The sequence below is a fragment of the Carcharhinus amblyrhynchos genome, chromosome 12 (assembly GCF_965287045.1).
Source record: "Carcharhinus amblyrhynchos chromosome 12, sCarAmb.v2.hapA, whole genome shotgun sequence".
Taxonomy (NCBI): domain Eukaryota; kingdom Metazoa; phylum Chordata; class Chondrichthyes; order Carcharhiniformes; family Carcharhinidae; genus Carcharhinus; species Carcharhinus amblyrhynchos.
In genome coordinates, this window is record NC_137335.1 from 25,882,564 (window position 1) to 25,906,594 (window position 24,031).

At 42.7% G+C, this 24,031-nt stretch overlaps 1 protein-coding gene across 1 annotated transcript in view; it reads left to right on the forward strand.

The window, feature by feature from the left end:
* Positions 1-949: 949 nt before the first annotated feature.
* The window catches only part of unc93a (unc-93 homolog A), a 79,956-nt gene continuing 56,874 nt past the window's right edge, over positions 950-24,031 (forward strand). Inside the window, exon 1 of the mRNA XM_080199767.1 lies at positions 950-1,155. Within this exon, the coding sequence (XP_080055893.1) occupies positions 1,060-1,155 (96 nt within the window). The 5' untranslated portion in view covers positions 950-1,059. The remainder of the gene's footprint in view (positions 1,156-24,031) is intronic.

A 24,031-nucleotide genomic window follows, 5' to 3' on the forward strand; every position in this document is an offset into this window, starting at 1 on the left:
CCCAATCTCCCCCTCTCTGCCATACACCAATTTCTCTCCCTCTCTCATTCCCCAATCTCCCCCTCTCTGCCATCCACCAATCTCCCCCTCTCTGCCATTCCCCAATCTCCCCCTCTCTGCCATTCCCCAATCTCCCCCTCTCTGCCATCCACCAATCTCCCCCTCTCTGCCATCCACCAATCTCCCCCTCTCTGCCATCCACCAATCTCCTCCTCTCTGCCATACACCAATTTCTCTCCCTCTCTCATTCCCCCATCTCCCATTTGCCAATCCCATTCTCTCATCTCCTATTCCCTCTCCCATTTTCCAATTTGACTTCCATTTACTAATCTCCCCCTCTCACCCATTCACCAATCACTCTACCATTCTCCAATTTCTTTCCCATTCCCTCTCCCATTTTTCCAATCTAACTCCCATTCCCCCATCTCCCACTCTTTTCCATTTACTAATCTCCCCCTCTCACCCATTCACCAATCACTCTACCATTCTCCAATCTCTTTCCCATTCCCTCTCCCATTTTTCCAATCTAGCTCCCATTCCCCCATCTCCCACTCTTTTCCATTTACCAATCTCCCTCTCTCACTCATTCGCCAATCTCCCCCTCTCTCCCATTTGCCAATCTCCCTCCCTCTCCCATTCCCCATCTCCCATTCCCCAATCTCCCTCTCCCATTCCCCAATCTCCAATCTCCCTGTCTTCCAATTCCCCATCTCCCTCTCTCTCTCCCATTCAGAAATCTCCCTGGCTCTCCCATTCCCCACCTCCCTCTCACTGCCATTTCCCAATCTCTCTCCCACTCCTGGGCTGCCCTCTGTGTGCCGCGGGACAATCTCACTAACAGCGCCCCCGCAACTTCAGACAAACTCTGGTAACTGTGGCTCTGCTACTTCCGCCCGTCAGTCCCGGGCTGCGAACTTTGCTGAACTCACTGTCAAAAGCCTCAAACACAAGGTGGATCCACAGGGACATTCAGCAGAAAGGAAAGCTGCCGGACCTGTCACTGCTTAACAAACCATTAATCTGTTTCTTAACTCAAGTCGTCAATCTCAGATCAACACAATGATAACGATTGAAAACTCCACAAAAAATGTATTAATTGTCAGCTTCGGGTTTTTGTTTCTGTTTACAGCTTATGGAGGACTTCAAAGTATCCAGGTAACTTTCGAACGTAATAAATGTAACAGTACCATTTACAATTGGTAACTACAGTAATGACTCGTATTCTGTATTTACATTGTGGTAATATGTTATTTTGATCTGACAGTTCTGCTCAAGATATTTTGATTTGATTTATTATTGTCATATGTACTGATATGCAGTGAAAAGTATTGTGTCTTGCTGCTATACAGACAAAACATACCGTTCATAGACAAGGAAAGGAGAGAGTGCAGAATGTAGCATTGCAGTCATAGTTAGGATGTAGAGAAAGATTAACTTAGTGTGAAGTAGGTCCATTCAAAAGTCTGATGCCAAAGGGAAGAAGCTGTTCTTGAGTCTGTTGGTACACGTTATTAAACTCTTGTATCTTTTTCTCGATGGAAGAAGATGAAAGAGAGTATGTCTAGGGTGCGTGGGGTCCTTGATTATGCTGGCTGCTTTTCCGAAACAGCAGCAAATATGGACGAAGTCAGTGGGTAGGAGGCTGGTTTGTGTGATGGACTGGGCTCCGTTCACAATGCTTTGTAGTTTCTTACGGTCCAGAGCAGGAGCCATACCAAGCTGTAATACAACCAGAAAGAATGCTTTCTAAAAACTTTTCAAGTTTATTTATTAGTCACAAGTGGGCTTACATTAACACTGCAATGAAGTTACTGTGGTGCATCTATAAAATTTGGTGAAAGTCGTAGAAGACATGCTGGATTTCTTTAGCCTTCTGAGAAAATAGAGGCTTTGGTGGACTTTCTTAACTATAGTGTCAGCGTGGAGTGACCAGGACAGGTTGTTGGTGATCTGGATATCTAAAAACTTGAAGCTTTCAACCATTTCTATTTCATCACCATTGATGTGGACAGGGGCATGTCCTCCAGTACTCTTCTTGAAGTCAATGACTATCTCCTTCGTTTTACTGACATTGAGGTAGAGATTACTGTGGGTGGCACAGTGGTTAGCACTGTGCCAGGGACCTGGGTTTGATTCCAGATTGTGTCACTGTCTGTGTGGAGTCTGCATGTTCTCCCGCATCTGCATGGGTTTCCTCCAGGTGCTCTGGTTTCCTCCCACACTCTGAAAGACGTGCAAGTTAGGTACATTGGTCATGCTAAATCCTCCATTGGTGTATCTGAACAGGTGCCAGAGTGGGGCAAATAGAGAATTTTCACAGTAACTTCATTGTAGTGTTAATGTAAACCTAGTTGTGACACCAACAAATAAATTTTAAGTTTAAACTTTATCGTTGTTGCATTAATTCACCAGGTTCCCTATCTGGATTCGCTATCCAGATTTTCTAACACTAAGATGTGTTTACTTATATTGCCAAACAAGTTTACACTGAGATCCCTGGGCCCTGTTATAGAGCCTGGACTATTTTCAACATTAACATGGTTATATTGTTTCTACCACAAAATGATGTGAGTATTTATTCTGAGACAATGATACACAGAGTAATGGGTAACTTAAACTTAAAAGGTATAAATGGATAATTCAATGGTAATTATTACCCTAATATTCTTTTCATAAAATTGTGTAAAGAAAGGAAAGGCAGGGCGGCACGGTAGCACAGTGGTTAGCACTGCTGCTTCACAGCTCCAGAGACCTGGGTTCGATTCCCAGATAGGATCACTGTCTGTGTGGAGTTTTCACATTCTCCTCATGTCTGCGTGGGTTTCCTTCCGGTGCTCTGGTTTCCTCCCACAGTCCTAAAATGAGTGGGTTAGGTTGATTGGCCATGTTAAAATTGCCCCTTAGTGTCCTGAGATGCATAGGTAAGGGGGATTAGCGGGTAAATATGTAGGGATATGGGAGTAGGGCCTGGGTGGGATTGTGATTGATGCAGACTCGATGGGCCAGATGGCCTCTTTCTGCATTGTAGGGTTTCTATGATTCTATTAATCACTGGTAGTTTACTTGCCAATGTGGAACTAGGTATATTGCAGGTTAGACCTCTTGTCCGCCTTGGATTGAGCTGATCGCAGAGTGATAGTGATGCCTCAAGTATTTCTGGGGATTAGAAGTTGGAACCAGCAAGGTTGGTCACTCCTGAACCCAGTCTGCAGACGTGAATGTCCCCTCATAACATTTAGGTTGACATGTGAAGAGATTGCCTTTTGGGAAAAGTACTTGAGGATTGTTTATACCCAGGGGATGACACGCCAACAGAATCAGCAGTGAAATGATGTTTGGAGAAGAAAATTCTAATTCAAATCAAAATACTGAGTAGAAAACAAAGAAATCAATTCAATATATACATGTTAATCTAGAACATTGAAAGTATATTCCTATTGCTAATTAAGGTTTTGATTCTGCTGGTGTAGGGGGGGGTAACACATTGACATGGATAGAAGATTGGCTGGCTAAAGGGAAGCAAAGAGTAGGTATAAATGGATCATTTTCAGGTTGGCAAAATGTAATGAGTGGTGTCACAATGATCAGTGCTGGGACTCAACTGTTCTACAATTGATATTAATGACTTGGCTGAAGGGGTGGTTGTCAAATTTGCTGATGACACGGACATAGAGCCATAGAAAAGAAATGGTGAGGAAATTGGTCATTCAGCCCATCATGTTTGCACCGGTTAAAAAAAAAGTTCCAAAGTAAGTCCTGAGGAGGCTATAAGGAGGCTACAAAAAGATATAGATAGGTTATGTGAGTGGGCAAAGATCTAACAAATGGATTGCAAGGTGGGAAATGTGAAATGGTCAATTTTGGCAGGAAGAATGAAAAAGAAGCATAGTATCTAAATGGTGAAAGATTGCAGAGCTCTGAGGTGCAGAGGGAGCTAGGCGCCCTAGCAAAAGGCTAGTATGCAGGCACAGCAAATAATTAGGAAAGGTAACAGAATGTTATAATTTATTTTGATGGGAATTGAATATAAAAGTAGGGACGGTATACTTCAGTTATTCGGAGCACTAATGAGACCACGTTTGGAGTTCTGTGGGGAGCATTGGTCGCTTTTTTTAAGGAAGGAAGGATGTAAATGCATTGGAAGCAGTTCAGAGCAGAGCTGGAATGGGTGAATTGTCTTACGAGGAAAGGTTAGATAGGCTTGGTTTTTAGCTGCTGCAGCTTAGAAGTATAAGAGGTGACATGACTGAGACATGTAGGATTCTGAGGAGTCTTGACAGGGTGAATGTGGAGAAGATGTTTCCTCGTGTGGAAGAATCTAGAACTATGGGTCATTTTTAAAAATAAGGGGAGGTCATGATTTTTTGCAATTCTCTTCCTCAAAAGTTAGTAGAAGCAGATTCTGAATGCTTTTAAGGCAGAGTGGACAGATTCTTGGTAAGCAACGGGTCAGGGCTAGGCAAGATGCAGATTTGAGGTTGTTATCAGGTCAGCCACGACTTTATTTGGTGGAGCAGGCTTAACGGGCTGAATGATCTATTCCTCCTCCTGATTCATGTGTATATATGTTTAAATTTTGAGGGACACCACAAGCTTTGTGCCTGATTTGAAATAATTCTTTGATTAATACAAAAAGTACATTTTTCAATAAATGGTCTGATCACATTACACCCGTCCACCAGTCTGCCTTGAGTCCCTATCCTCACAATCTTTATTTTTTTCCCTCTTTGCGTTCTTTTGCGAGAGAGAGAGGAAAAGAGTAAGACGCATTGCTGCCAGAGGTAGAGTACCTTCACCTTGGCTGCATTCTCACATCAGTTATTCTGACATTTCATAATGTAAAGTAAGCTAGGATAGATGTGCCTTGTGTGATATTCTCTAATTCTGTGTAAAAGGACAAGAAACTGAAAGTTCTTACTGAGAGGGTAAGGTAGTATCAGGTGGCTTTAAATGAAAGGCACCACATTCCAGTATTGCTACTTCTACAGATTCAGTTCATGTGTGAACACAGAACAAAGTAAGACCAGGAGATCCAGGTAGTTAAGGAACAGGGAGGTAATACCATGAGGGTCACATAACAATAGCGATATGGGAAAACGTCTATTTTTGATTTCCTTTTTTTTGTCAAACAAATGAGTTGGCAATAATTTTGCCGTTGTGCTTGTAAATTTCCAATACTTTGGTGAAATAGTGTTCCTTGCAATACAGGTATCCAAGAAAATTGTGCTAATTTCAATCAGACAAATTTCCATCAAGCAGATTCCGGTGTGTGTGAATAAGGAATCTGGTTGTTGATCACTTTCATCCACTGCACATGGAAAACTCCAAAGTTATCCATCAATCCAGGAAAACCAGTCCTTGAAATATGGTGTGGCCCATTTTTGCCAGGAATGTGTAATGGCATGTAGAACATGCCACTTCTGGTAGATAGCTGCTATTTTAAGCATATTTGTCAGGACACTGGTTAGCATATTCTCCTCACATGACTGATTCTAGACCAGTGTCTTTCCTGATCCCAAAAGGCAACTCCAAGATAGGTTCTCCCATGGCCATCCATTCAAGGAATGTGAAAATCAGGGTCCGGATTTTTGGACAGAATTTTCTGGCTGTGCTTGCCCCAGGTTAGGAAATTCCTGCCCAAGGTCAATGGACTTGTGTATGATCTGTGTCCCACCCACTACAATTCCCGTGGTGGCAGGACAGTAAAATTCTGCCCTTTATCTCCAGATGTAGGTACATATCAGACTGTGAAATGCTAAACTCTGGAAAGACAATTTTCCTGTGCCTTTTTACCCACACTATTTTCATGTAGCCATTTGGTGAAGCAGGAAGTCCTTGGGTGCAAGATGCACATGCACCTCTTCCAAGGTTGGGATCCTTATTATGAGGACCACAGGAAATTGTATTTCCTCCCACTCAAAAAAACTCACACTGGCAGATGAAAATAGTAAGTCCAAAGAATGCACCTCCTTGGAGAGTTCATTACCACTGGGTGAAGCCTGCTGAGGAATTGGGAAGGTTCTGAAAGCTAAGTGAAAAGTGTTTTGACACCACTGAATGTCACTATTGGAAGTGTATTGTAATGTAGATGTCTTTTAATGCGTGATTCATTATAAGGATCTGACCTGTAAGGGTAAGTTGACTGTAAAAAGTCTGACAACACCAGGTTTTAGTCCAACCAATTTATTTGATAGTAAACGCACAAGCTTTCGAGGTTTCCCTCTTCGTCAGGTGACGAAGAGGGAAACCTCGAAAGCTTGTGAGTTTACTATCAAATAAATCAGTTGGACTAAAACCTGGTGTTGTCAGACTTTTTACTATGTTTACCCCAGTCCAACACTGGCATATCCACATCATAAGTTGATTGTGACATTGACCAGCATTGTATAGTTGTTGTTATGCATTACAGTACTTTTCTAGTTCTGAAATGTTCTGTAATTAATTTAAAAAATGAAAACAAAGTCCTATTAGGCAGACAGACAAAAAACAGGTAACTATAGGTTGGACAGCCTGACATCTGTCACTGGGTAGAGTTCATTATAAGGGATGTAATAGCAGAACAATCAGAAATACATAATATAATCAAGAATGGCTGCATGAAGGAGAAATCATGCCTGACAAATTTATTAGAATTTTTGAGGTGGTAACAAACATGATAGATTAAGGGGAACCAGTAGACGTAATATACTTGGATTTCCAAAAAACGTTTGATAAGGTGTTGCACAAAAAGGGTGGCGTGTTGGCACAATGATTAGCACTGCTGTCTCATAGTGTCAGAGACCCAGGTTCGATTCTGGCCTCAGGTAACTGTCAGTGTTGAGTTTGCATGTTGTCCCCATGCCTTTGTGGTTTTCAATCGGGTGCTCCGATTTCCTCCCAAAGTCCAAAGATGTGCAGTTTATATTGATTGGCAATGATAGATTGCCTCTTCGTGTCAAGGGAATTAGGAGGGTAAATATGTGAGGTTATGGGGATAGGGCCTGGGTGGAATTGTTGTTGGTGTAGGTTCAATGGGCCAAATGGCCTCCTGCTGCACTGTAGATTCTATGTTTCTATGAAAAGGTGACTTAATATGAAAAGAGCTCATTATGTTAGGAGGAGTATATTAGCTTGAGTAGAAGATTGGTTAATTGATAGAAGACAAAGTTGGGATAAGTGGAGCACTTTCAGATGGTAATCTGTAACTATAATTCTATGATTCTAACTAGTGGAACGCCACTGGATCAGTGCTGGCGCCGCGATTGTTTACAATATATATTAATGACTTGGACAAGGGAAGTGAATGTTCTGTTGTCAAGTTTGCAAATGACACAATAATAGCCAGGAATGCAATTCATGTGGATGATAGAGAGTCTACTGTGGGATATAAGCAGGTTAAGTGAGTGGGTAAAAACTTGACAGATGGAATATAATGTTGAAAAATGTGAAATTACGCTCTTTGGTAGGAAGAATAAATATTATTTAAATGGAGAAAGACTGAATCAAAGGTTATAGGGATAAGGTGGGAAAGTGGAATTGAGGATTATCACATCAGATCAGTCCTGATCTCATTGAATGGTGCAGCAGAATCAATGGGCCGAATGGCCTACTTCTGCTTTTACATCTCATGGTCTTATGGTCAGCATCTGATGCCATGTTTTGTGGAGTGTTTTAAAACTAATCATAGCTCTGCCTATTTTTTTTAAAAGTCGTGCTTTTGAAAGTTGAAAACGATCCACGAACTTGCTTTCCTCTATTGATTGCCAGACACTCTGCTTTGAAATGGAAATGAAACCTTTCTGTTCTCAGTTTCAATGCAGTTATGAATGCTTTGGCTGGTTTATCAAATCTGATAATGGCTTCAACTCAGCAGGTACTAGTCCAAGCATGTCTGAAAAGTTTAAGAGGCTGTGAGTTTTTGTAAAATTAATTTATGGGATGTGGGTGTCACTGAGCAATCAACATTTATTGCCCATCCCTAGTTGTCCTTCAGAAGCTGCCTTCTTGAACCACTGCAGTCTCTGGGGTATAGGTACACCACAATGCTGTTAGGGTGGGAATTCCAAGATTTTGTCTCAACAACAGTGAAGGAATATATTTCCAAGTCAGAATGGTGACTGACTTGAAGAGGAACCTCCAGGTGGTGGTGTTCCTAGGTAACTGCTACTCTTGTCCTTCTATATGGCAGTAGTCTTGAGTTTGGAAGGTGCAGTCTAAAGAACCTTGGTGAGTTTGTGCAGTGAATCTTGTGAAGAAGGCTGCCATCTGTTGTGGAGGGATTGAATGGTTGTGGAAAGAGTAACAATCAAGCAGGCTACTTTGTCCTGAATGGTATCAAACTTCTTGAGTGTTGTTGGACCAGTGGAGAATATTCCGTCAAACTCCTGACTCGTGTCTTGTAGATTGTGGACACGTTTTGGGAGGATCAGGAAGTGAGCTATTCACCACAGGATTCCTAGCATTTGACCTGCTCTGGTAGCCACAGTATTTATATGGCGAGTCAGTTAAATTTCTGGTCAATGGTAACACCCCAGGATGTTGATACTAAAATATGTCTTTGACATGGAGTAAGATATTTCCATCCTCTTTTGCATTGGTGAAGGTGGCCTGCCATTGGCCGATGGCAGCATCCTCTGTTTCTGTCACTGTTAAGAGGGCTTCCTATTATTCAAACCCTCTGCCCCCAGGGAACCTGTTGTTTATTTACTAACCTAATAGGTATAGAATCAATTATTTGGCCCATCAAGTCTGCATTGGCTCTTCAATAGAATGTCTTATTCAGGCCCTATTCCTGTAACCCACATATTTGCCACACTAATCCCACTAACCTTCACATCTTTAGACATTAAGGGACAATTTAGCATGGCCGATCCACCTAACCTGTACATCTTTGGACTGTGGGAGGAAACTGGAACACCTGGAGGAAACCCACATAGACACGGGAAGAATGTGTAAATTCCACACAGAATCACCCAAGTCAGGAATTGAACCCAGGTCCCTGGAACTGTGAGGCAGTAGTGCTAACTACTGTGCCATCGTGCCACCCATACTTAAGATATTTAAAGAATTAGAATTTTTGCATTGGAATAGATTTTTTCCCATCAGTGTAAATGATAGTGTGTTTGAATTCATAGTTTTATGAGATTGCAAGAGGTTTAATGATTTTCCCATGTTTTTAAAATAATTTCCATTGGCATTGCATGGCTCCTGAGGACTGTGCAAGTACCAAGGAGGATACAAGGGGTCATGAAAGTTGCATTAGCGATCTGAGGAGTCATTGGGAGTGGTGAAGGATGAGTGTTAGAGGACCTTAAATGTTAAGAGCTTCTCTGCTGTGTTGGGAAACTGAACTAGTCCTTTACCCCAAAACTTCTCATTCACTCCATTGCCTCTCATAAAATGCACTGCAAACATGAGCCCTTTGTGAAAAGACAAAGTCCTGGATAAAGTCACATATAAGTTGAGCGTGCACTTTGGAAAATGCAAACATACGCGGGTCAGCTTTTCCCAAGCACACATGAAAACCTAGGCCCAGGTCTCTGACCCAGCCCAAGCTCCCATCGTGCTTTTGTGCTTCACCCTGTCATACACTTCACCAAAATAGTCAGTAATGGAGGAAGAAAAGACAAGTGGAAAATATCTTGAAGATCCACAACATGTTCTGACCTTGAATGAATCAATTCTGGAGAAACCATCCTGTCCAAAATGAAAGGAGCTGATGCTGAATATCTAACAGAAAAAGTAAAAGGTTTCAGTTATCGAGAGTTTTACTGCACAGAAAGAGGCTTTCAGCCTGCTGTGCCTGTGCCAGCCATCAAGCACCTATCTATTCTAATCCCATTTTCCAGCACTTGGCCCGTAGCATTTTAATTACTCTTCTAATTGCTTCTTAAATGTTGTGAGAGTTCCCAGGGCTCCTGATATCAATAACATGGCTCAGCAGCATATTATGAAACAGGTAAAGGTATTAGACCAAATTTGTGAAGAATAGAAAGTACCTGAAGACAGGGGGAAGGAATACTAACAATTGATCAGCCAATGAAGTTCAGAAACATCAATGGAGTGAATTCACTCAGTTACATAGTCACTGCTTGACTGATGGGCCAGAAATGTAGTAATAGCGTATAAATGATCAAAAATCAACACTAATTATAACCACTATGGAAATTCTACCAATAAAAAGTGCAAAAAATTAGATCAATTATATTGGTCACAACTGAACAAAAAGAGGGTTTTGTAACCAGAGGAATATGATTTAAGGTCATTGGCCATAAAGCCAGAGATGAGATGGTATTTCAAATAGTGACTTATCATCATTTATAATGTATTGCCAGAAAGGATTGTGCATGAAGATTCAGGAGTAATTTTCAAAAGGGAATTGTATATATACCTGAGTGGAGAAAAACCACAAGGCAACAGGCAAAAAGCACAAATTGAAAAGTTTTTTCAGAGAGCTGGCAAGCCAGAATGGTCCAGGATAGCTTCCTTCTGCACACTCAGGGCAGAATCTTATGGCCCTTCTTGGATTCTATGATAAGAAACGTTGAGTTGTATTGATTCCTTGACCTTTCATAGTATAATGTTTTTCAATAAACAAACTATTGACTAGTGTTAGGGCACCAGATCAGAATCCCCAAGATATATTATAAAGCTGTACTAGACCCCAACATTTTTGTATTTTTGCTATTAGTGTGAAGATATGATGTTTCACCCCAGGCATGATTCTACTGACATATGATCAAAATAACTTTATTTAACAACACAGTTTAATTAAAACAAATGAATTAGCTTAACCCTTTAACAATTGAACAATACTTAAACATGGCAAATTACAAGTCTTAACTGCTAACCTATCACAATGAGTTCCAATCAAGCAATATTTTTCTTCTCTACTTAAACCTCTCTTTAACATTGGTTAGCAAAACAAAGGCATATTTGCTTTTCTTATGTTAATAGTATTGGATTTTTCAGAAAACCTCTAGACAGAGAGGGACAGAGAGATACTGCTTTCTTTTGGCAGCCCAGGCAGCAACTGGGCTATTGGGGTCTGCGGATTGGGAGCAGTTTAGAATTCAGCAAAGGAAGACCAAGGGATTGGTTAAGAAGAATACAGTACGAAGGTAAGCTTGCAGGGAGCATAAAGAATGACACTATGGGCCCACTTTTACCATCAAGTTGCATCTGTTGTCAGGCGTGAGGCGAGTAGCGTGATCCATGCCTGCCTCTGCACTGGTTCCCATTTTACCAAGGCCCGAAAATTGCCCCGATCGAGACTATGCCCGAAACAGCACGATAGACATTTAAATGCATTTGCATGCATTTAAATTGACTTATGGACTGCATGCCCAAACTTTACTGGTACTTCCCCCTTTACCAACACATTCACCCATCCAGATTTGGTGCAAAATAAATATGCTCTACAAAAGTCAGATTCGGGCGCTCTAGTTAGTGAGGAGGTAAGTGCCAAGCATCCGACGGCTCTCTGCTTGAGATTGGTCAGGTCCACTGCCACACTGCCTGTGATCAGTGGGGGAGAAGGAAAAGGGGCCTGTGATCAGTCTGGGTGGTGGAGGGGTGGGGGGGATAAGGGGGTCAGTAATGTTGTGGGGGTAGTGCAAAGTCTGTGGGAGCCAATGGGAGGGTTTATCCGGCCCGGGAGGGATGTGGCAGGGGAATGTTATTCCATCTTTTTGTTCTGCACAAATGCAGATGGAGGCGCTGATTGGAACTGCAAGGTTTTGGGCTCGTTAAGCTCTGCCCACGGGCTTCTGCAGCACGATTCTGAATCACTGATATTTTTTCAGGCAGAGTGCGTATGGGGGCACCCGAGAACGGGCCCAGAAATCGGATCTGAAACACTCCCAGTTTCAAGTCCTCCCAGCACTTAAAATCAAAATGGTAAAATAGGGTCCTATGAGTTTCTGTGGATATGTGAACAGAAAGAGGTTGGTGAAGACAAATGTACATCCCCTACAGACCGAAACAGGGGAATGTATAACTGAATACAAACCTTGGTTCTGTCTTCACAAAAGAGGACAGAATCAAATGCCAGAAAGGTTGGAGAATGCAAGATTTAGAGAGAGGGAAGAACTGAGGGAGATCAATAAAATGATGCCGGGAAAATTGATGGGATTGAAAGTGGATAAATCCCCAGGGCCTGATAATCTACATCCCAGAATACTTAAGGAAGTGGCTCTCAAAATAGTGGATGCATTGATGGTCATCTTCCAGCATTCTATAGACTCTGGAACAGTCCCTACAGTTTGGAGGGTAGCTAATGTCATTCCAATTTTCAAAAAGGGAGGTAGAGAGAAAACAGGGCATTATAGACCAATAAGCTTAACATTGGTAGTGGGGAAAATTTTTGAATCCATTATCAAAGACTTTACAGTGAAGCATTTAGAAAACAGTGGCAGGATGAGATACAGTCTGCATGGATTTATGAAGGATTTATGGATTTATGTCATGCTTGACAATTCTTTAAAGATGTAACTAATAGAGTTGACAAGAGGAAGCCAGTTGATGTAGTATATTTGGACTTTCAGAAAGCGTTTAACAAAGTCCCACACAAGAGATTATCATGCAAGATTAAAACACATGGGATTGGGGGAAGTATATTGAAATGAATAAAAATGTGGTTGGCAGAGAGGAAACAAAGAGTAGGAATTAATGGGTGCTTTTCAAACTGGCAGGCAGTAACTAGTGGGATGCCACAGGGATCGGTGCTGGGACCCCAGCTATTCACAATATATATTAATGATTTTGGATGAGGGAATAAAATGTAACATTTCAAAGATTGCAAGTGATACCAAGTTGGATGGGAGGGTGAACTGTGATGAGGATGCACAGATCCTTCAGAATGATCTGGACAGGTTGGATAAGTGGGCTAATCAATGGCAGATGCAGTATAATTTGTATAAATGTGAGGTTATTCACTTTGGAAGCAAAAACAAGAAGGCAGATTACTACCTGAATGGCTTTCAATTAAAAGAGAGGGGAGTGTGCAGCGGGACCTGGGTGTTCTTCTGCACCAGTCACTGAAGGTAAGTAGCAGGTGATAAAGAAGGCAAATGGTATATTGGCCTTCATTGCAAGAGGTTTCAAGTACAGGGGGAGGGATGTGTTGTTGCAACTATACAGCGCCTTGGTGAGGCCTTGCCTAGAGTAATGTGTGCAGTTTTGATCTCCTTTTCTGAGGAAGGATATTCTTGCTCTCGAGGGAGTGCAGTGAATGTTAACCAGGCTGATTCCGGGGATGGTGGGACTGATGTATAAGGAGAGATTGACTAGGTTAGGATTGTTTTCACTGGAGTTCAGATGAATGAGGTGAGACCTCATAGAGATTTACAAAATTCTAACAGGACTAGACAGCGTAGATATAGGGAGGATTTTCCCAATGGTGGGGAGTCTAAAACAAGGAGTCACAATCTGAGGATTCAGGGTAGAACATTTACGATGGAGATGAGGAGACATTTCTTCACCCAAAGTGTGGTGAGCCTGTGGAATTCATTACCACAGGAAGTAGTTGATGCCAAATATTGAATGTATTCAAGAGGCTGCGAGATATAGCATTTGGGGTGAATGGAATTAAAGCTTATGGGGAAAAAGCAGGAATAGACTATAAAGCTGGATGATCAGCCATGATTGTGATGAATGGCAGAGCAGGCTCAAAGGGCCAAATAGCCTCCTCCTGCCCCTGTCTTCTATGTTTCTATGTAACTGCTTGTATTTTAAAATGAAACTGAAACTCCTTCTTTCCTGCAAGCTTAGCTTTTCCCATTAATCATCTGACTCTGCCTTTGCCAATCAACCTCATCAATGACTCACATGACTGGGTATACTTGGTCTAAAATCCCAGGAGAACCTAAATAAACAATTCATTAAGTCCACAAAGTAACACATTCTTAGCTAAATTAATATTAGCCTACATTCTTAGCATCTGCTGCATGCTTACCAGACAAGTTGACCCTTGTTACAAAACACTGCCTCTTAAAGCTGCGCTATTTTAAACACAAAATATATCAAAATAGCACAGTATTATCATATTAGCCACAGTGGCTTTAGCGACTCTGTTTTAGTCATATATAACAAATTGACTGGAAAATATCTTGCATTCAATGATATTATGATGACTGTAATTCACATCTGTTTACTGAAACATCCTGCATCATTCTGTAGTCAAGAAAGTTAAAATATTCACACACTTTGAATTTCCATCTTGGAGGTCAGTATCAGAAGAAGTCAAGAATTTTCCTGACAGTCTAATCCCACCTCTGTCCTGGCAGTGCATGCCTACCAGGTGGGCACGTGCTAGAATCGTGGTTTCAGCCTCCTGAGGCAGGCCTGAGCTGGCAACGATGGGTTAGAAGACACTTTGTGTCATCCGCAAACTTACTAATCAGACCACCCACATTTTCCTCCAGATCATTTATATGTACTACAATCAATAGGGATCCCAGCACTGATCCCTGAGGAACACCTAGCTATAGATCTCCATTCTGAAAACACCTTTTCACCACTACTCGCTGTCTTCTATCACCAAGACCTGCTCCTGTTTACTGGCACGTGACTCAGTTGTATTCATAGTCGGTCGGCCCTCTAGCCTTCACTTCTTTTATATTTCTCTTGATTGCACATGCTGTATGTGGGCTGACTACACACATCGTTTTCTTTCACTAAAATAAATTGTCAGAAATGGTAATGGTGTCAGGAATCTCGGAAAATCTGGTCCTCTTTCCTCTCACCACTTTTCTAAATCAGAAATGCAATTAGCCACATCTTGATTTTAATTCATCAATGGATAATGTACTTTGCTACAAACTATACAAAGTGACTGGTGTATCAATGACCTTTTCATGCAAAAGAGCATCAATATGACCTTTTGATAAACAGATTTACAATTAATAAAATTTGATATCAATGTCCCAATTAGTTAACATTATTTTAGAACTTGATATATTGTACTTCCTTCCAGTTCTGCAACCTTTGCTACATAGAAGGAGAAGTACAAGGGTTAGAAAGCAGATGCATGTGAACACCATCACCTGTATATTCCCCTTCAATTCAGACACCATTCTGACTTAGGATTACTTCATTGCTCCTTCACTGTCACTGGATCCAAATCCTGGAACTCCCTAACAGCACTGTAACTGTACTTGCATCAGATGGACTGAAATAGGCCTAGACATCACAGTGCCAGAGACCGGGGTTTGATTCCAGCCTTGGATCACTGTCTGTGTGGAATTTGCTCATTCTCTCCATGCCTGTATGGGTTATCTCTGGGTGCTCCCGTTTCCTTCCATAGTCTAAAGATGTGCAGGCTAGATGGATTAGCCATGCTAAATTGATCCTTAGTGTTCCAAGATGTAGGTCAGATGGATCAGCTGTGGTAAATGTGTGGGGTTACAAGGATAGGGAGAGAGCTGGGGTAAGATGCTCTGTCAGAGAGTTGGAGCAGACTTGATGAACCAAATGGCCTCCTCCACACTGTAGGGATTCTATGGAGAAGGCAATATACCACCAAATTCTCAAGAGAATTAAGGATAAGCAACAAATGCTGACTTTGTCAGTTACTCTCGCATCCCATTAAAGAGTAAAAAAACTGAAGTACCATTTGTCATATTGAAGTCAGCAAAAATTGCATCCATTTGAGAAATCATTTGGTTCTCCCCGGCATACCATTTGCCTATCCTTTGTCAACATTGTTTAAATAAGACATCATTTACAATAGTACTTTCCACAAAATTGTATTCATGTAGGATAACTTAAGAGTATATTTGGGCAGTTCATTAGTGGTTAGCAAAGCTTATCATTATTTTCAGCAAATGCAAAAAAGCACCCCATGGAATAAAGTACTGCAGTTAAATTGAAAAATAAATAAGAAGTAAACTTTATGGGGGAATTATGATAATTATTTATGTAAGCAGCACAGGGATAAATTTTATCCAGAAATGCTGAAGTCTATTTGAAATCTGTCCATCTTTGGAAGTTGTAAGGTATTGTCACATTATGGAAATTAACTTCAGATTTATATCTATTTCAAGCCATCCCTCAACCAGCCTCCCATCCATTGACACTGTCTATATTTCTCGCTGCCTCGGAAAAGCAGCCAGCATAATCAAGGACCCCATGCATCTTGGACATACTGTCTTTTATCGCTGGGAGAAAGATACAAAAGTCTGAGGTCACATACCAACTGACTCAAAAACAGCTTCTTTCCTGCAAACTTTTGAATGGACCCACCTCGCATTGAATTGATCTTTCTCTACATTTGAACCGACTTAACACTATATTCTACACTCTCTCCTTTCCTTCTCTATGAATGGTATGCTTTGACCGTGTAGTGTGCAAGAAAAAATACTTTTCACTGTATGCTAATACATGTCAATAATAAATCAAATCAATGTGCAGTCTTGGCCACAGCACTTTTCAGTTTGTGGTCTGGCTTTTGGGTCACTCTCTAATTTACTCACCCATTGCTCCTGTAATTACTGTGGTGCCAATTTCAAGGTCACTTTATCAAAATTCCAAGAAGCCTTTGGTGTTTGTTGTTCCCTCAGCACTATGCATTTACTGGTGATATACTGTTAATGCCTCTCCTGGGCTGAGCTGTGTTTCTGGAGTCGGCCAAAGGAAAGTGATGGACAGGAACAATCCGACTTGTTCATGTATGGTGATGAACAATTAAACTACTAGCTACATCCCACCTAATTGTAATGTCTTTAACAAAGTCCATGAAGTGGATCTGTTAGAGACTGCCCTTTCTGTGGCCTTGTGGAGTCCGTGGACCATGTCTACATTTTATGTTATAGATTGCACACTCTTTTTGGTTTTCTCAAACACCTTTTACTAATGTTTTGTTTGCACTTCAGTCCCACACTCCTGATCTACGGGCACCTGGTGCAGAGAGGGGAGAGTTGGGATGCCAACCTCCTTGTGAACCTGCTCCTGGGCCTGGCGAGACGCGCCATCTATAGGTCCAGGCAGCGGGTGATCGACGGGGCCGTCCATCCCGACTGCTTGCCCCTCTAACCATGGCTACATTCGCGGCCAGGTGTCCCTGGAGAGGGAGCATGCGGTGCCCACGGCCGGAGTTGATGCCTTCTGTGCCCACTGGGCACTGCAGGGGCTGGGGTGTGATATAGACCCTGATAATCACATTTTGATTTAATGTTTTAAGTTTCCTTTGGACTTTGGTTTCTGTTTGGGCTGTCCCCCCTTCCTTTTTGGGGGGCTGCCCCTCTTAATTTGTTCCTAAGTTAATTTGAGTTTGTTTACTCATTGGGTACATAAAAGAACTCCCTGATTGAAGCAGTTAATGCTGTCCAATCCGGGAGCCCTGCGGAAGTATACAATGTGGAGTGTCTGGTTTACCAGCATTCAGGGTGTATACTCTGTACTTGGAAGTACCTCTGTGAATATTACTAACTATTATAAATAAATCTAAGTTTGGTGAAGGGACACTGGTCTCGATGGAGTTATTTCAGCAATAATGATGCCTTGTGCAAAGAAAGCCATGTAGTCATTAGAGAAGAGGAAATATTACTGACTAAGTTCTGAAGGATAAATCTGCCAGTCTGTGACTATTGTAGGTGGTGAGAAAATCAACAAGAGGAGGAAAATCTACTTAATTTTCCCTCTGCAATCTACTTGTTACAGATTATCTGCCCATGCTAGGCTAACCACTCATGGTCCTTGTGCAGATGAAGTAGCTTCTTCACATTGAGGATATCAGTGCGGCACTCCCACTGTATTAAATGAGGTATATTCAGAACAGATTTAACATCTCAAAACTAGGACATCCACGATGCATTGTGGACCATCAGCAGAGCAGGAATGTACTCCAGCACGATCTATAACGTCATGACTTAACATGTTGCTTACTGAGCTATCAACATCAAGTCATGGGACCACCTCTGATTCAGTGAGGAGTTTAGAAAAAGATGCCAGAAGCTGCATACTTAAACATGAGGTGCTAGCCTGGTGAAACGACACAACAAGACTATGTGCTAAGTAGCCAAAACAGAGCAAAGCAATCCCACAAACAGTGGATCAGATCAAAGCTGCACATTCCAGTCATGTATGGTGATGAACAATTAAACTACTAGCAACAAATGAAGGAGGAGGAGATGCCACAAACCTCCCCAATGTTAGTGAAGCTCAGCACATCAGCAAAATACAAGTCAGGAGTGTGATGCAATGAGTTCTGCTGCAAAAACAGCTGGGAGTCCAGACACCGGGTCCAATTTTACCATTTTCATTCTAAGTGCTGAATCTGGGCGCGATTCAGATCCGACTTGGAAATCTGCTTTCAGGCACCTCCATTAGCACTTAGCCTGAAAAAAATCATGGGTCTGAATTGCACTGTGGGCAGGCTTAGCGCACCCGAAACAATCGGAGCTCTGAACTGTGCATGCACAGTGAGGAAAAATAATCGAAAATCGCACCACTGTCACATCGCTCCTGGGTCACAAAAAGCGGATAAAGCAGCCCAGGAGCGATGGCCCCCACAGACATCACACCCACCCCTACAACATAACTTTCCCCCTTATCTGGCCCCCTGTTACCCAGACTGATCACGACCCTCTGCCCCCATTCTCTCCCCCCCCCCCCGATCACCCACAGAGTGGCAATGGACCTCCCCCACACCCACCCTGTTCTGCCCCCACCCCACTGGAGATCCATGTGCCCCCCCCCCCCCCCCCCCCCAGTATATTTCACATGCTCACAGCCCCGTACTTTGACAGTCTCACTGATTAAGTGCACGTGCACTAATATCGCTGTGGAATCCCTTCTCTCTGCTGCCTGTACTTGCAAACTCCACCGAGGTACATATCCAGGCCTTTATTGAAGTTGTGTAATGAAACATATAGGTTTGTGTACAAATAACCGTTGCCTGATTCAACAACCTTTTGAATTGTGTTTAGCAACAGTCAACTACAGTCATCTTGCAGTAAATTCTATGGGCTGCATTTCCAAGTTTAGAAGATAATTTGGGAAATGGTAATAAGATAATTCCTACTGCTTCTGAAGTTGCTGGTGTACAGGGAAAAACATTCATGGCAAGTGAAATATAATCTGAGTAGCATTTATAACAGGAACGACAGAATTAACTCCCCCCCACCAGAGAATGATCGGGCCTCCCCCTCAAGAGAAAGTTCAGGAATCCCCCCCCCCCCCCCGCCACTAGCCAATGATCTGGCCTCCCTCCATTCCCCCCTCCCCACCAGACAACAATCTGGTTCCCTCCCCCCCCAACTAGACAACAATCTGGCCTCTCTCTCTCCCCCGACCATGATCAGCGCCCCGCACCCCCACTCCCCACCCACCAGACAACGATCAATCCTCCCTCTTCCCTCCTCCCCCCCCACCTTCTCCCACCTTCCCCCTACCAGAGAATGATTTGATTCACCTCCTCCTCCACCGCCGCCCCCCCCCCCCCCCTCCCCAACCACCGATCTGAGTCTCAGAGCCGTTGGAAGCTCTGAACTTACCTCTTCAACAGCTGGAGCGCCCAAAACAGACTTTTGCCGAGCAGGTCTGTTTCGTGCCGAATCTGGATGTGCGAACGCAATGGTAAAGGGGGAAATGCTGATAAAGTTGGGCGGGCAGTTCATTAATTCAATTTAAATGCACGCAAATACATTTAAATCACCGTCGCACCTGTTTCGGGCGCGAATTGGATTGCAAGTACAGGCAGCAGACAGGAGGGATTCCACAGCTACAATAGTGCACGTGCACTTAATTTGTGAAACTGTCAAAGTGGACATTTGCGCAGATGCAGGCACAGATCATGTTAATGGCCTCATGCCCGACTTTACCACATTTAGGCCCCCGCACAATGGTAAAATCGGGCCCACCATATGTGACAAAGGAGACCAGTTGATTGGCACATCAACCAATTGGGATACATTTTTGTGTTGGCCTGGAATTTGCCAACTTTGGAAAACTGAACCCATCATCTCTGTTCAAGATCCACATATCTGCATTTCTGGAGATGTGGATAGGCAAGATTGGGGTTTCCTGATGCCTGAGGCAATGTCAGATGAACATGGATGCTGAGGCAGGCTGGTTAGAAGGCCTGCCTGGGCCCAACTCTCCAATCATTCCCTTTTTCTCAGTTTTGATTTTTCTCTTTCTCTCCACATCATTCTTATTTCTCTAACATGAACCTTCACTCCACTCTATGAGTGGGCACAGTGCTAGGGACCTGGGTTCGATTCCTGGCTTGAGTGACTGTCTGTGTGGAGTTTGCACAATCTCCCCTGCGTGGTTCCCTCCGGGTGCTCCAGTTTCCTCCCACAGTCCAAAAAACGTGCTGATTGGCCATGCTAAAATCTCCCTCAGTGTACTCAAATAGGTGCCGGGGTGTGGCAACTAGGAGATTTTCACAGTAATTTCATTGCAGTGTTAATAAAACTTAAACTTAACTCCCACCATACCTCCCTCTGTATCCTTCCCAGCCACTTACCCACTATCCATTAGATACTGTCCTCAGGAACCATGAAGAGTAATTCTTCACTTAAAGTAGTAATTGTGTTCCTGGAAAGTGCAACATTAAGTGAAACAATATTATGTGAATTAAATGTTTCCATTACAATAAAAGTAAAAACTCTAGTTAGGACATTTCTTCTTTGGGGGAAAAAAGTTGCATAAGTTGAAATTCAAGTACTGTACAGTTCTAATTCCTACATTCATAAATAACATAAATAAAATAAATTTTAAAATGTAAAGAAATGAGGTGTAATTGTAATGTCACTCACCAGCATGCCTGGCTTTGATGTGGTAAAAAGTCTGACAACACCAGGTTTTAGTCCAACCTATTTATTTGATAATATACTCGCAAGCTTTCGAGGGGTTACCCTCTTCGTCAGAGGGTAACCCCTCGAAAGCTTGCGAGTATATTATCAAATAAATAGGTTGGACTAAAACCTGGTGTTGTCAGACTTTTTACTGTGTTTACGCCAGTCCAACGCCGGCATACCCACATCATGGCTTTGATGTGACCAGCTCCATCTGGTGGCAGAGGTTACTCCCTGCAATGACCACCCCACACAGGTGAGGCGCCTGAAGATTGGAGGGTGGCAAATGTTGTGCCTTTGTTTAAAAAGGGCTACAGGAAAACCCTGGGAAATACAGGCCAGTGAGTCTGTGGTGGATAAGTTGTTGGAAGGTATTTTGAGAGATAGGATCTACAGACATTTAGAGAGGCAAGAACTGATTAGGGGCAGTCAGCATGGCTTTTTGAGTGGAAAATCATGTCCCACAAATTTGATTGAGTTTCTTGAAGAGGTAACCAAGAAGGTAGATGAGGGCAGTGCAGTTGATGTTGTTTACATGGACCTTAGCAAGGCCTTTGACAAGGTAACACATGGTAGGTTGTTGTATAAGGTTAAATCTCACAGGATCCAGGGTGAGGTAACTAAATGGATGCAAAATTAGCTTGATGACACAAGCCAGAGGGTGATGTTTTTCAAACTGGAGGCCTGTGACCAGCGGTGTGCCTCAGGGATCAGTGCTGGGCCCACTGTTATTTGTCATTTATACTAATGATTTGGATGAAAATTAGGAGGCATGGTTAAAATATTTTGCAGATGACACCAAGATTGGTGGCATAGTAGACAGTGAAGAAGGTTATCTCAGATTGCAATGGAATCTTGATCAATTGGGCCAGTGGGCTGGTGAATGGCAGATGGAGTTTAATTTAGATAAATACGAGATGATGCATTTTGGTAGATTTAACCAGTGCAGGACTTACTCAGTTAATGGTAGGGTGTTGGGGAGAGTTACAAAACAAAGAGATCTAGGGGTACAGGTTCATAGCTCCTTGAAAGTGGAGTCACAAGTGGACAAGTGGTGAAGAAGGCATTCAACATGCTTGGTTTCATTGGTCAGAACATTGAGTACTGGAGTTGGGATGTCTTGTTGAAGTTGTACAAGACATTGGTGAGGCCATATGTGGAATACTGTGTACAGTTCTGGTCACCCTATTATAGAAAGGATGTTATTAAACTAGAAAGAGTGCAGAAAAGATTTACTAGGATACTACTGGGACTTGATGGTTTGAGTTATAAGGAGAGGTTGGATAGACTGGAACCTTTTTCTCTGGAGCGTAGAAAGCTGAGGGGTGACCTTACAGAGGTTTATAAAACAATGAGGGGCACAGATCAGCTAGATGGCCAATATCTTTTCCCAAAGGTAGGGGAGTCTAAAACTAGAGGGCATAAGGTGAGAGGGGAGAGATACAAAATGGTCCAGAGGAGCAATTTCTTCGCACAGAGGGTGGTGAGTGTCTAGAACAAACTGCCAGAAGTAGTCGTGGAGGCAGTATAATTTTGTCTTTTAAAAAGTGTTTAGGCAGTTACATGGGTAAGGTGGATATTGAGGGATATGGACTAAATGCAGGCAATTGGGACCAGCTCAGGAATTTTTTAAAGAAAGGGCGGCATGGACAAGTTGGGCTGAAGAGCCATTTCCATGCTGTAAACCTCTGTGACTTCAGTGTTTGTTGAGTGTGGGAACAGGAGCGAGGGGTAGAGGAGCAGATGAAGCAGTCCCTGGGATGACAGGTAAATTAGGGCCTTTAAAGATAAGAATGGAAGGTGGGAACAGGGTGAAGGGGGGAGGGGGTGCTGGGGAGGAGGAGGAGATGGAGGAATGGATAAAAAAAGAGTGAGACAGAGGGATCTGCAAGTGTTTCTTGGCAACGGTCACATAGGCCTTGCCTTTATGATAAGAATGCTCCTGTGCAGATTTACTTGACACTTAGAAGATGCAGATATCATGAATGCACCACAAAAACACTACCACTCGAGATGGGCAGCATAAACTGACCTTATTACCACACAGGTGTCAACATGAGAGAAATTGCCATCTGCCCTCGACATTTAATGACATTACCACACCAACTGCTCCGCTATCAACATCCTGGGAGATTATCATTGACCACAAACTGAACTAACCCAATCATTTCATTATTTTTACAATAGCAGGTCAGAGGCAGGAAAACGTGAGCTGCATAACTCAGTTCATGACTTCTCAAAGCCTGTCCACTATCTACAGAAGGCACAAGTCAGGAATGCATTGGAATACTCTCCATTTGCCTGATGAGTGCAGCCCCAACAACACTTAAAGGTGACAGAGCACCTGGCTTGGTTGGTACCCTATTTTGCAACTTTAACATTCTCTCCCTCCAACACCAGTGCACTGTGGCAGCACTGTGTCTCCTCCTCAGCACTGTGTTTCCTCAGCACTGTGTCTCCTCCTCAGCACTGTGTTTCCTCAGCACTGTGTCTCCTCCTCAGCACTGTGTTTCCTCAGCACTGTGTCTCCTCCTCAGCACTGTGTTTCCTCAGCACTGTGTCTCCTCCTCAGAATGGGTGGCAACAACTTCCCAAGGCTCCTTCAATAGTCCCCTCCAATCTCGTGACATGTACCACAGGATGAGGGCAGAAGATACATGGAAACATCATACCTGCATTATCTTGACTTGGAATTATATCTCCATTCCTTCAATGTCGCTAGCTCAAAATCCTAGAATTTGCTTCCTAAAAACATGTTGTAATACCTAATACACATGGACGACATTGAGTGAAGATGGTGTCTCTCCACCACCTTCTTGCGGGGGTATTAGGGGACAGCCAATAATTGACCTGTCCGTTGACACTCAAACACACTGGTTAACTACTATCACCAGCGGATGTCTCACAGAATACCCCAATTGACTATGATCAACATGCCTGGATTCACTCCTCACAACTGTCAGGTGAGGGATGGACTCCTGGTTGCTGTCTTCACTGACACTGATAAGGACATACATTTATATGTTTACCTGAATATTATGTGCACCACTAAGTAAATATAGATCAATGCATCCATCTGTTGATTTATATAGTGCACTTACAGAAAATGGAAAAAAAGTACAAAACACCACATGTGAACCCATTAGTGATTGAAACGCTGTGACAGCTTTCAAGCTCAAACACTCCGATATGGTGCCCCTGTGTTTCCTCAGAAAAAGTGCAGGCAGACTGCGCACCACTCAGCCCTTTAT